Below are 12,318 nucleotides of genomic sequence, written 5' to 3'. Positions count from 1 at the left end.
CTGTAAAAAAGCGGCTATAAACTGGCTTGTGTGCAGACGCTCGGATCTACACAGTAAGATGTGCAAAAGCCCCGTGGGATGCTGGGCTGCCATGTGGGGGCCACGTCGGCGGGGCCCCATCAAGCACCAATGTAAGCACTGCTGCCAGCAATTTTAAACACAGTAGGTTGCCGGGCGCTGGTGGCTCACGCCTGCCATCCTGTCTACTCAGGAGGCTGAGATCTGAGGATCATGGTTCAAAGCCAGCCCGGGCAGGAAAGTCCATGACACTCCTTGAGACTCTTATCTCCAATAAACCACCAGAAAACGAAGTGGTGCTGTGGCTCAAGTGGTAGAGCGCTCACCTTGAGATGAAGAGTTCAGGGACAGCGCCCAGACCCAGAGTTCAAGACCCATGACTGACAAAATAACAAAAAAAAACCCCAAAACACTAGGTGGGACAACAACCATGAGTTTGTGCCGGAGACGGAGGCCTACAAGGGTGAGGGTGGGTCTACGGGCGGCTGGGAGGTGGTCCTCAGGGGGCATATGCAGGGCCCCAGGAGAATCAACCCTCCCAGCACAGAGGTGCGCACCCTTCCCGGGGCTCAGGCTGAGACTCAGCTGCTCGTCCAGGTTGGTCTGAAGCCCTGGAATGGCGCTGTGACTCTTCTGCTCCTCTCTCGAAGTCACACCTCCTCATGTGGGGACAGAAATATCTCCTGGTCCTGTTCTGTGATCTGGAGGGCTTTAGGGGGGGAGACCTGGGGGTGCTGTAGGCAAACAGCTGGGGGCCGGGGAGCAGGGTTTTTTTGGGGGGTGCCCCAGGATCGCACTCCTCTGCACTAACCGCACAAGTCACCCACTGGCTGGACGCACCTCAGAACAAGCAGTGGCCAAACAGCCTGCAGCCCCGCCACGGGCCTGGCCATGGGCAGGGGCCACGGGCAGGGGCCACACGGTTTGGCAAGTGGGTGCTAGAGCAGGATGTGACCAGCTAAGGTCTGTTTATTTTGTAATGAGACGAAACACTACAATCTGTTCAACACTGGGCTGGACGCTGCAGTAGTTGATTAGGGGGTAGGAAAGAGGGAAGGCAGGGCAAGGCCTCTGAGCTAGATTGTGAATGTCCAAGGAAGAACCTTCTGGAAGATTCTTCCCTGACCACAGAGTTGAAATGAAAATCACACGATCACCATTGATTTCGAGGACATGGGGCTGGGGCCTTGGCCCACGGTAACACCAGGCGGCAGCATGGCCACTGCTGGCCAGCACTGTTGCAGTATTTTTTTTTCTTTTCCTGCCAGGCCTGCCTGCCTTGTGAGGAGCCTTACCCTCTGTGAGGTCAGACGGAGGCCTGAGCTGGCTTCAGCTCCCTGGAAGCCAGGAGCCAGGAGATGCTGGGGAGGGAAACGTTCAGTCACTGATGCCCCATTTGGCCAGCTGCTCCTCCCTCTTCCTCCTCAGGCTGGTGGAGGGAGGGGCCATGAGGACCCTCTGCCAGGGCTCCGGGTACACTGCAGGAGTGCTGGGCAGGACTGGCAGCAAGCAGCTTGGTGTAGAAGGGTGGGATGTTGGAGGAGTGACGTGCGCATGACTCACCCCACGGAGGGGCGGGGAGCGGCCCACTGCCTGCGGGGGGGCCAAGCGGCTGGCAGCAGCGGTGGCACCTGCTGTGCTCAGCCTCTTCCTCCTCCCACCTGACCTGGCTAGGCCTCAGAGCTCTCCACTCATAGAAGGGCAGGCAGAAGATCCGGGGAGCCTTGTGGCATGGCTCAGCCCAGCTCCCAGCACAGGCCAGCGGCACAGAGCACACCTCGCTCCCGCAGGCAGGCCCACCCCTTCGGACCACAGGAAGCAGGCAGCAGGCCGCCTCCGGGAGGCAGAGCGCGGCCTTGGTAGCTAACCACCTGTGACAGGCACCAAGCTCTGGAGCTCCACGCTCTCATGAAGAGCCAGTTCCACGCTGCCCACCCCTCACTAGCCTCCTGTGGAGGAGCAGGAGCAGAGGCCTGCAGGCCTCCCCCCCTGCAGGCTTCTTTGGGTGTAGGACAAAGGCCTGGCATTCCTTTTACTGTACCCACTATTTTTGCAGCCTCTGTATCTTGAGTTAAGGGTGCCGCAGCACCTGTCTCTCCTCAGTCAGCTTTACAGGAAGGAGCTGCAGGCAGCACGGGGGGAGAGGCCCGGAGCGGGACTCTCCCTAGTGAATCCAGCCACATCTGCTGGGCGACGGGGACGATGTGTGTGGAGGTGGGATCAGCGCAGTGCGTGGAAGAGATGTTTCCAGAAGCAGGAAGGAGCTGGGGAGCCTGTAAGGAAGATAGCATGGCAGGATGAGGACACCGTGGTTACTCAACCACCCCACTACTGGTCTATGAGCTGCAGCTGGGCCAGGGGACCCCAAAGCCCAGTCCTGCCAGTGGTCACAAGGCTTAGTCCTGGCACAAAAAAGTACATACCTGGGTGTGCACCCCAAGGTGGCCACGGGGCCTGCCATGTGAGCACAGCCCAAGCACACAGAGATGGGACTCGGGAGTCCCGAGGCCCCTCCCAATGTTGACCTGGTTGCACCACTGGACCTCTAACAATGCCATGTGGAGAAGCACTGGTGGCAGTGGATGCTACAGTTGAGGTATGTGTACAATTCTGGAGCAGATATAACACACGGTCCCTGGGTACGCTTGCATGAGGAGCCATGCAGTTAGGGGCCATGGATAGGAAAGATTGGACGTTTCTGTACCTTTTCAAATTGCATTATCTAGCAAAAAAGCAATTTGGGAAATGGGGATCCAAGTTGTAGTGAGAAGCTTAAAGTATCTCTCCCCCCACGCTCCTCTGCAAAGCTTTCAGGCTGGCTGGGAAGTGCTTACGGACCACTGTCTAGGGACTTCTGTTTGTGTGGCTGGAGGTGCCAGGTTCACTGAACCCTCATGTCTGTACCTACCTGCGGGAGACAAGACCCATGCTCTGCTCCTGAGCCCGCATAGCACCTGAGCTGCAGCTCCTTGCAGAAGACAGCAGAGGTGACAAGGACAGGAAGGTGGTCTCCACAGGGCGTAGAGGCTGCCAGGCTGGCGTCACATGATGCGGCTGTACTCAATGCCTCCCTTGGTAGAGATTCCAGACCATGGCAGGAAGCTGCAGAGCAGGCTGTGGGCCTGGCGGTAGATTCTGTGTGGGATGGAGCAGGGGCTCAGGTTGGCTAGCGCTGAGCCCAGGTGATGGATGTAGTCCGTGAGCTCCGTCAAGGAAGATGCTGTGGCCTGAGTGGAAGCGGGCTTGCCCAACCCACCTGTGCCTGTGCATGGAAGCATGGCCCTGCACACACGATTTACCCAGGCTCAACGGGCCCAAGGGCCCACGAAACTCTCAGAGCACTAGAATGCTGTATTACATGTGCCGCCAATGTGGAAAATAATGGTGGAACCTGAGAACAGGAGCTCAGTCTCAGGCTCCAGAAGAAGCAACTCTTCCTGGTTCTCCCTCAGCCTCTTAACCCTCAGCATAACAGGATGGACAGACCCCCTATCCCTTCAATAGGAGGGGACTTAATGTGAGCTGGGAGGCCCACAGAATTTTGGGCCACTTCTCTGTTTCCTGTTTAATCCTCCGGAATCAATGAGTCCGAGACTCATTCACTTGAAAACACATGCAAACACGTGTAGTATCTTCCGAGTGAAACCCTGTGAGTGGCCACCAGTCTCCCGCCTACCCCAATGGTTTCTTTTCTCCTGTCTGTACAGTCTGCTGTATTTACTGCTGACCTCCAGCACACCTACAACTGGAGACTCTCGATCCTACTATTTGTTGTAGTAATGGATGGATTTGGGGCCAAGGTTTAGAACCCATCCTTCCTGCTGGGCTGATGTTGGAGAATGCCAAGTGCTTTTCTAACCAACCAGATCACATGCCTCACATAACCAGAACAGGGAGCAGCAGCACCTCTGCAGCTAGGCCATAGATCATTCTCACCAGTAAGTGGCCTCGGCCTCAGCTCTCTTGCAGCCCTTGGCCACCAGGAAGCCAAGACCTCCCACAATTCCCAGCAGTAAAGGATATAGGATGGTCCAGGGAGGGTGGCCGCCATTAATGTAGAGGACGTAGGTGAAGCCATCTTTGAGAACCCCTCGGATGGAGTAGTAATAGGGCAAGTAGTGATGCTGCTTAAAGTCTCTGTTTTCATAGAAGTTAATCGCGGTGTTGTTGGTGGTGAGGACATGCAGGTAGATGGCTTTGCAGTGGTCCTGGGCTGTGGTGGATATGTGGTCCTTTAAACTTTCAAGTAAAAGGGACCCTTGTGAGAAGAAGAAAAGGTCGTACGGAGTTAGGAGGATGCAGAGCAGGCTGTGACCTCTGGAGGCATCTAGGTCACTCTGTGGGCACTTCCTATTGCTAAAGCCCTTAAAAGATCAAGGCTACATGGAGCTTGTAGGCTGCAGACCACTGTGGGCCACAGGTGTGGCCTGGAGGTACCCTCCTGTGGGCTGGACTCACAACAGCGATTCATCGATCTTCAACAACAGTGTAAACTGCAGCCTCAGGAGACAGGATCGGTGAGCGTGTGATCAGAAGCAGGAGGGCTGCTCACTGCGGAGCGGCTGAGTGGGATGGGAATCTGATCTGATGTCATGGTGTTTAATGAACACTAGTGAGTGCTATTTTTTAAATTTATGCTTGTTTTCAATTCTGAATCCAGAATATCTTGCCCACAGACATAACCGAGTATGTGACAAGAGGAAGGCTAAGAGTGACCTGCTCCCTCATGACTGTTCTGGGAGCTGCTGCTGCTCTGTTTGTGGCAGATTTGGGAAGGAGGCTCCATGGAAAGGCCTGGACCAGCAGGATGGGAAAGGCGTGGGGAGAAGGGGTAGGAGGAGGAAAACAAGCAGGGGTCCTTTAGGAGCTGGAGTTCTAAGGACAAAGGAAGTGACTGACAGGGTGAGGGGCTGGGGAATGCCCAAACCAGGAACTTGTCCTCCCTTACCTATGCCATGCTTTCTGAATTCTTTCACGACTCCCAGACTTAGAATATATGCAACTTGTGTGTCAACAGAGAAGCTGGAGGCTAGAATATCTCCATCCTAAAGAGAAAGAGAGGAAGTGAGGGTAATGCTTGGGACCTGCAGGCTCCTAAGACCCAAGCTGCAGAATGGGCAGCACAACTCCTCTGCAGGCGGAGGGCGGAGGGTGTATGGGGGGAGGCCCCATACACCTCTCCAGTGGCCATGTTATCCATCCCAACCACAGCAGACACACCTCTTTATGTATTTTGGTCCTGCTCTTAATTTCAGCTACTATCATTCCCACGATGGCACCTCTGTAGGTTGCAGCAAGGGAGAAGAACTTCTTGTTGGATGTGATATCACGATACCATGAGTCTGGGTACCTGGGGGAGTGAATAGACTCAGGTGAGGCACAGGATGCTTGCCCACCTCTTAGCACAGAGGTCTTTTCAGAGCAACCTTCTTCCCAGATATGAATGGGAATTGATGATACCAAAATGACTTGATCAAGCCAGGTACTGGTGGCTCACGCCAGTTATCATAGCTCCCAGGAGGCTGAAATCTGAGGACTGGGGTTCAAAAATAGCCCAGGCAGGAAAGTCCATGAGACTCTTATCTCCAACTCACCACCAGAAAACAAGAAGTGACGCTGTGGCTCAAATGGTGAGTGCTAGCCTTGAGCTGAAGAGCTCAGGAATAGTACCCAGACCCAGAGTTCAAGACCCATGACTGACCAAAACAAAAAAAAAAAGCCAAAATGACTTGATCAGCCCTGACATATGAGAAGACAGAAAGAAACTCCAACCAGATTGTCTCCACAGAGCAGTCCACAGGGGGTAGCACATGGCCGCCTGCTCCTTAGCTGGATGAGCTGTGATTTTGGAACTTTGGGTGACCTTCCAACACTCAGATAACTTCCTACAAAAATTCTATGAGGCATTTTGCTCTGAAGACAGGGGTGGACAGGATCAGGGAGATGACCTCAAGAGCAATGTGCTCAAGAGCACCCTGCTACAGGGCTGGGAAGGTGGCTCAGTGATAGAGCGCTTGCCTTGCATGCATGAGGCCCTGGGTTCGATTCCTCAGCTCCACATAAGCAAAAAGAAAAAAAAAAAGCCGGAAGTGGCACTATGGCTCAAGTGGTAGAGCGCTAGCCTTGAGCTGAAGAGCTGAGGGACAGCGCCCAGTCCAAGAGTTCAAGCCCCATGACAGGCCAAAAAAAAAAAAAAAAAAAGAACTAAAGTTTCTCATCAGATCCCTTTTAGGGAGTGTCACACGAGGCAAGCTGTAAAGATGCCAGAGCCACAGTGACCTGCAGTCCACTGGCCAGTCCCTCCAGGTCCATTCCTTGCTTCTGCATCATGGCCCCTTCGGGCTTCAGCAACTGCAGAGCTGTGTGTCTTCCCTCCTCTGCCCCGCCTCCCCGGCTGCCATGGCCACGGGCAATCACTTACTCAATAGGGAACCAGTCACCACACAGATGCTTCACAGTGTCTATGTCATTGTGGCAGAGGAGGCGCAGGCTGACCTCGCTGAGGGCGCTGGATGGCACCACCTCTGTCATTCACACCTGCAGGGAGAGGAGATAAGTGTCATCCGGTGGCTAGTTCCTCCTCCATCCACTGACCTGGGAGGAGGATAAGGTCCACCAGTGGCCTTTTGTGACGGAATGAAGGCACAGTCATCTCCACTCTACAGTGAAGAAGGGAAGCAGCGTGAGGCCGAGTCAGGGAAGCCTGCCTCTGCTTCCTGCCCCTCTCTGCTCTCAAGCTCCCCAACAGTCCCAGTTTCTCTCTGGCTTGTATCAGTCTCTTCACTGTGGTTCTTCCGCTGCAGGAGGTACCATGGCCTCACCCCGACTCTCCCAGTCCTGGTCTGGTGTCTGCCAAAAGCAGACAGCATGGCTCACTGGCTTTCTAAGAGCAACACGGCGGACTGGGGCTGGTGAGTGCTAGATGCTGCACGCTGGCTTCACTGCCAGAGCACGAGGCACACGCAGCTTCTTCCCATCGAGCACAGACTCTGAGCAACGCCAAGGCCTCAAACCAGGTGACGACCAGTCTCCTAAATGAAGACAGAACACAGTCCAGGCTACGAATTTCTGCCTTTTGTTCTACTCAAAGGAAGGAAGGAAGAAAACGAGGATGGAGGAAGGAAAGCATGGAGAAAATCAGGAAGGAAGGCTGGGAAGGTGGCTCAGTGGTAGAGCGCTTGCCTCGCATGCATGAGGCCCTGGGTTCGATTCCCAGCACCACATAAGCAGAAAAAGTTGTAAGTGGCGCTGTGGCTCAAGTGGTAGAGCGCTAGCCTTGAGCTGAAAAGCTGAGGGACAGCGCCCAGGCCCAGAGTTCAGGCCCCAAAACCAGCAAAAAAAAAAAAGAAAAAAGAAAAAAGAAAATCAGGAAGGAAGGCCAAAAAAAGAAAAAAGAAAATCAGGAAGGAAGGCCAAGTGCTAGGCTCTGATAACAGGGGAAGCAGAACTCTTTTACCTTTGAGTTGGGAATAGGTCATTAAAGGAAAAGGAGGATCTATGTGGTTGAAGAAAAGATCTTTTTTACAGAAGAACAACACAAATAAAAAGCAGACATTATGATAGAATCAGGAAGTCACTGTTTTGAAAACCATCAAAGGAAATGACTAAGTCCAGCAAGAGTCATGGAAGGCGCTGAAGTCAACAGGTGTGGGCAGGTGTAAGGTGAAGCATCTCGTCATCTAGGGTTCTGTGATGGCCAAGGAGAGACCGGTTACGCTGACCAATGAGAAATAGCATAATCCCTTAAGTTCCTGCCTAGTATGGTAGGCCTGAAACCAATGTGCCTTTAGGCTTAGGTTCCTGGTTTCAGATTGTCCCCAACATATGGCAATAATGTAAATGACATCAGACACACACAGACATATGACATTCTCTAGCTGATCCTTTCAAAAAGCCAGTGTTAGTAAAGATACAAAAGTAGGCGAAAGAGAGTAAGGTAAAGAATAAAAAATAATGCCTAACCTATAGTGAATAAATGGAAACAGTACTTTGGAGCAACTTAAACATAGGCTGGCCATGGTAGAAGATGGTATGAAATGGCTATTCACTTTCTGACTAGATTTTTTTTTTTTTTGGGTCCGGTCGTGGGGCCTGAACTCTGGGCCTGGGCGCTGTCCCTCAGCTCTTCAGCTCAAGGCTAGCGCTCTACCCCTTGAGCCACAGCACCACTTCCGGCTTTCTTCTTTTTGCTTATGTGGTCCTGAGGAATCGAACCCAGGGCCTCAGGCATGCAAGGCAAGCGCTCTACCACTGAGCCACCTTCCCAGCCCCTCTGACTAGTTTTAAGATAGTCCAGGCTATAGCTGCCCAGATACCTGTGGGCCCCAGATCCACTGGTAAGCCTTCATAACTCACACACAAAAGTAAAGCGCCCACGGCAAGTGCCCAAGGCCAACGTGCCTGCTCATTCCAGATTGCAAGGCCCTCTCCCGGCTGCCCATCTGCAGGGTGCCTGCAGGACCGCAGAAGCTTCCCACCTGACACTGCAGGGAGAACTCCCGAAGGCCTATCACTGAACTGCTGGTTCCTCCAGCTCCCACAATGCAGCAGTCTCCACAGGGGACAGCATCACTTGGCTCTGTGCACAGGTGACCCTCCACACAGGGCAGCAGAGCCCAGGGTATGAATGGCCATGGGCAGATCGCCCTCAGGACTTGAGGCTGCAGCAGAGGCAATGGAAGAAGCAGGTTCTGGACCTGGAGCACAAGACTGACAGTAGAAGTGCTGGGGTAGCGAGGGGCTTCCTAGGTGACGTGTGGCTGTGGTAATGCCTCCCCCAAATATGCACAAATTTCTCCAAAACTCACTGAACCACACACTGAACTGGATGTGTTACTTTGGCAATGTATGTTACACTTCAACTATAATTAAAATTTTCTAAGCTGTGTGCTGGTGGCCCACGCCTGTAATCCTAGCTACTCAGGAGGCTGAGATCTGAGGATCGCGGTTCAAAGCCAGCGCAGACAGGAAAGTCCTTGAGACTCTTATCTCCAATAAACCACTTGAAAACCGGAAGTGGCGCTGTGGCTCAAGTTCTGATAGAGCGCTAGCCTTGAGCTGAAGAGCGCAGGGACATCGCCCAGGCCCAGAGTTCAAGCCCCATGACCGACCTCCCCCCCCCCAAAAACAAATTTTTTTTTTTAAAACCTCTAGCTGGGTACCAGTGGTTCACGCCTGTACATTCTACCTACTCAGGAGACTGAGATATGAGGACTGCAGTTTGAGGCCAGACCAGGCAGATTCTTATTTCCAATAAACTACTCAGAAAAAGCTGGAGGTGGCCCTGTGGCTCAAATGAACACTGGTCTTGAGCACAAAATGGCTCAGGAACAGTGCCCAGGCCCGGAGTCCAAGCCCCAAGCCCAGCAAACAAACACACACACACACACACACAAACTCTATACTGAGGCTTGATGGCAGAGGGAGAGATTCACAGGAAGTGACTGTCTCACACGTCCGAGGTTTACACATTATCCTCCTACTAGCCTTGGGACAGGCATGCCCCAGTTCCACTTTCCAGAAAAACACTGAGCTCTGAGATATACAACAATTTGAAGATTCTTGCAATCCTATTAAAAGTACTGCCATGTTTCCACAAAGGCTGTTTTTTTAGAAGCCCTCGGATGTGGCCCCCAGGTGTCCAGCTGGCCTATGGCCTCCCATTAGAACAGGAGGTCTGTGCTGATCTGCGGGCCTGGCTCTGCACTGCAGGCTGTGAGCTCCCATAGCTCCCGTTCCCCCACACAGGCCGCTGCGGGCCCCTCTGTGGGGAGCAGACACAGGCTCATGACACAGGGGGATGCTTTTTCAGGTCTGGTTGTGCTAAGAGGACAAGGGAAAGAAAGTCACAGATATCCAAGCCACCTTTTGGGCACATCTCCTTCATGTGGGACAGGTTCTCTACTGTAAGCATGATGCACCGTACAGAACCCGAAGTTCATTTACATTGTGAAGTCAGATCTACGCAGGAATGCCCCTCCCTTCATGTCCTAGACCTAGGGGTCTGCACTCTGGTCCTTCAGAAATAAGAAAGGTAGACACAACCCTACTTCCTGGAAGCCTCTGTCCCTGAAGGCTTGACGGCAGCCACAGGCCCAAGGAGTTTCCCCCTCTCTTCAGAGGTGCTTCACGGTGAAAAACCAACCTGATCTGTTAATGGCTTGAGAGGTGCTCTGCTGCCACACGCCACCCTGCCCCGCCCCGCCCTTCCTTCTCCATTCACAGCACAGCTCATCCCTGAAGGCCAGGCTGGCCCTCAATGTGCCCTCTACACTGGACTTCGCGTGCCTTAGGCCCCCCTGGGATTTGGTGTTCCAGCACCCTGGGCCCCGAGACAGCTCCCCAGCAACTTGTTTCAACAAGCTGCTACAACGTCCCTCTGAGTCATGGGGACGGTTACATGAGACAGACACCTCCACAAGCGAGCCAGGCCAGTCCCTGGCCAGCGTGCTCCACACCCCTTCCTCCCTGACGCACGCCAGTCTTCTCTTTTGTACAAGCGTCCCTCCAATGGCTTGTAAAAACACACTATATTCTCCTCCCTCCCCTCTCGATTTTGCACTGGTGGTTTTCTTTTCTTTTTTGGTGCTGGTTTTGAAGCTTGAACTCAGGACTTGGGCAATGTCCCTGAGCTTCTTTTGCTCAAAGCTAGCACTCTACCACTTGAGCCACAGCACTACTTCTGCTGTCTTTTGTGATTAGCTGGAGGTAAGTCTCATGGACTTTCCTGCCTGGGCTGGCTTTGCGCTTCCATACTCAGACCTCAGCCTCTTGAGTGGTGGCATGAGCTGCTAGCACCGGGCTGCTGTGGTGATTTTCAAGACAGCGTATAGCATCTTGCTTTATGTCTGGGATGGCCTGGACCACGATCCTCTATTTGTGTCTCCACTGTAGCTAAGATGATAGGCATATACCACTGTTTGTTTTGGTGGTTCGTGGGACTTGAACTCTAGGCCTGGGCGCTGTCCCTCAGCTCTTCAGCTGAAGGCTAGTGCTCTACCACTTGAGCCACAGCGCCACTTCCAGTTTTCTAGTGGTTTATTGGAGATAATGAGTCTCAGACTTTCCTGCCCAGGCTCGCTTTGAACCCCGATCCTCAGATCTCAGCCTCCTGAGTGGCTAGGATGACAGGTGTGAGCCACCAGCGCCCCACTGCCCAATTATTGAGATGAAGTCTCATAATTTTTTAAAATCTTGGTTGAGGGGCTGGGAAGGTGGCTCAGTGGTAGAGCGCTTGCCTTGCCTGCCTGAGGCCCTGGGTTCGATTCCTCAGCACCACATAAGCAAAATGAAAAAAGCCGGAAGTGGCGCTGTGACTCAAGTGGTAGAGCGCTAGCCTTGAGCTGAAGAGCTGAGGGACAGCGCCCAGTCCCAGAGTTCAGGCCCCACGACCGGACCCAAAAAAAAAAAAAAGAAAATAAAATCTTGGTTGACCTCAACCATGATTTACCAGATCCGCCTCCCAAGTAACGAGGATTATAGGGTTGAGCTACCTAGCCTGGCCTCTTACGTTCCTTTCTTACATAATATCCCTAATGTGCACTCTACTGTGCAGCTCCCTTTCTCAGGGCCTTGTCTTCCTTCATCCCACACACAACAGACTTCTCAATCAAAGCACAAAGATTAGCACAATCTCCGCAAAGGAAATAAAGACCACAGTACCTCAGGAATGTGAGGCTCACACCTGTCATCCCAGCTACTCAGGAGGCTGAGATCTGAGGATCGCGGTTCAAAAGCCAGCCTGGGCAGGCTAGTCTGTGACTCTTTTCTCCAATAAACCACTAGAAAACCAGAAGTGGTGCTGTGGCTCAAGCAGTAGTGTGCTCACCTTGAGCTAAAGAGCATAGGAACAGCGCCCAAGCCCAGAGTTCAAGCCCCACGACCAACAATAACAACAAAAAAGAGGGATGAAGAGAAAAAACACAGTGGTGACAGACACAGGACACTGTCTAGTACCCCAGTGAGATGGGCTGAAGGCTGAATGTCAAACGTGAGGACACAAGGGACACTCTTCCCAGCCCGGCTGCTGAAGTGCAAGCTGCCGGTGGCCGAGAGCGCCAGCTCCACACAGCCTGGGCTTCTCCCCGAACGTCAGTGTAGTAGGAAAATGAGTCATTTGTAGTGACAAGAAACAAACACCCACCTATTTCTGAACAGCATACTTAAAAACCCAAGTCTTTATGCTCTGAAGGGAGCCCACAGATTGCTCACATAATAATTTGAGCTACAAACACTAAATGGTACTGGAGAATTCCAGTTGCAGGAGACTCTACAACTGGCTAAGTAGATTGATGGTTCTAG

The 12,318-nt window shown here is 52.9% G+C and overlaps 1 protein-coding gene and 1 non-coding gene across 7 annotated transcripts in view; one reads left to right on the top strand and one right to left on the bottom strand.

Annotated features, from left to right (window-relative positions):
• Nucleotides 1-969: 969 nt before the first annotated feature.
• Nucleotides 970-12,318, bottom strand: part of LOC138825492 (N-alpha-acetyltransferase 60) — a 35,968-nt gene continuing 24,619 nt past the window's right edge. For 5 of the 6 annotated variants that reach the window (XM_070020124.1, XM_070020125.1, XM_070020126.1 and 2 more), the window contains 6 exons: nt 6,440-6,555; nt 5,239-5,368; nt 4,967-5,063; nt 4,042-4,276; nt 2,927-3,216; nt 970-2,291 (listed from right to left, as the gene is read on the bottom strand). In XM_070020124.1, the coding sequence (XP_069876225.1) occupies nt 3,060-3,216; nt 4,042-4,276; nt 4,967-5,063; nt 5,239-5,368; nt 6,440-6,549 (729 nt within the window). In that variant the 5' untranslated portion in view covers nt 6,550-6,555 and the 3' untranslated portion in view covers nt 970-2,291; nt 2,927-3,059. The remainder of the gene's footprint in view (nt 2,292-2,926; nt 3,217-4,041; nt 4,277-4,966; nt 5,064-5,238; nt 5,369-6,439; nt 6,556-12,318) is intronic. The other variant, XM_070020129.1, reaches the window with a different exon arrangement.
• Nucleotides 7,176-7,239, top strand: Trnaa-cgc (transfer RNA alanine (anticodon CGC)). Its single transcript has one exon. It is a non-coding gene; the product is annotated as a tRNA-Ala (tRNA).

This window comes from Dipodomys merriami, unplaced genomic scaffold, assembly GCF_024711535.1.
Source record: "Dipodomys merriami isolate MVZ:Mamm:240054 unplaced genomic scaffold, mDipMer1.0.p SCAF_137, whole genome shotgun sequence".
In the NCBI taxonomy this organism is placed as follows: domain Eukaryota; kingdom Metazoa; phylum Chordata; class Mammalia; order Rodentia; family Heteromyidae; genus Dipodomys; species Dipodomys merriami.
This window is presented reverse-complemented; position numbering and strand designations above follow the sequence as displayed.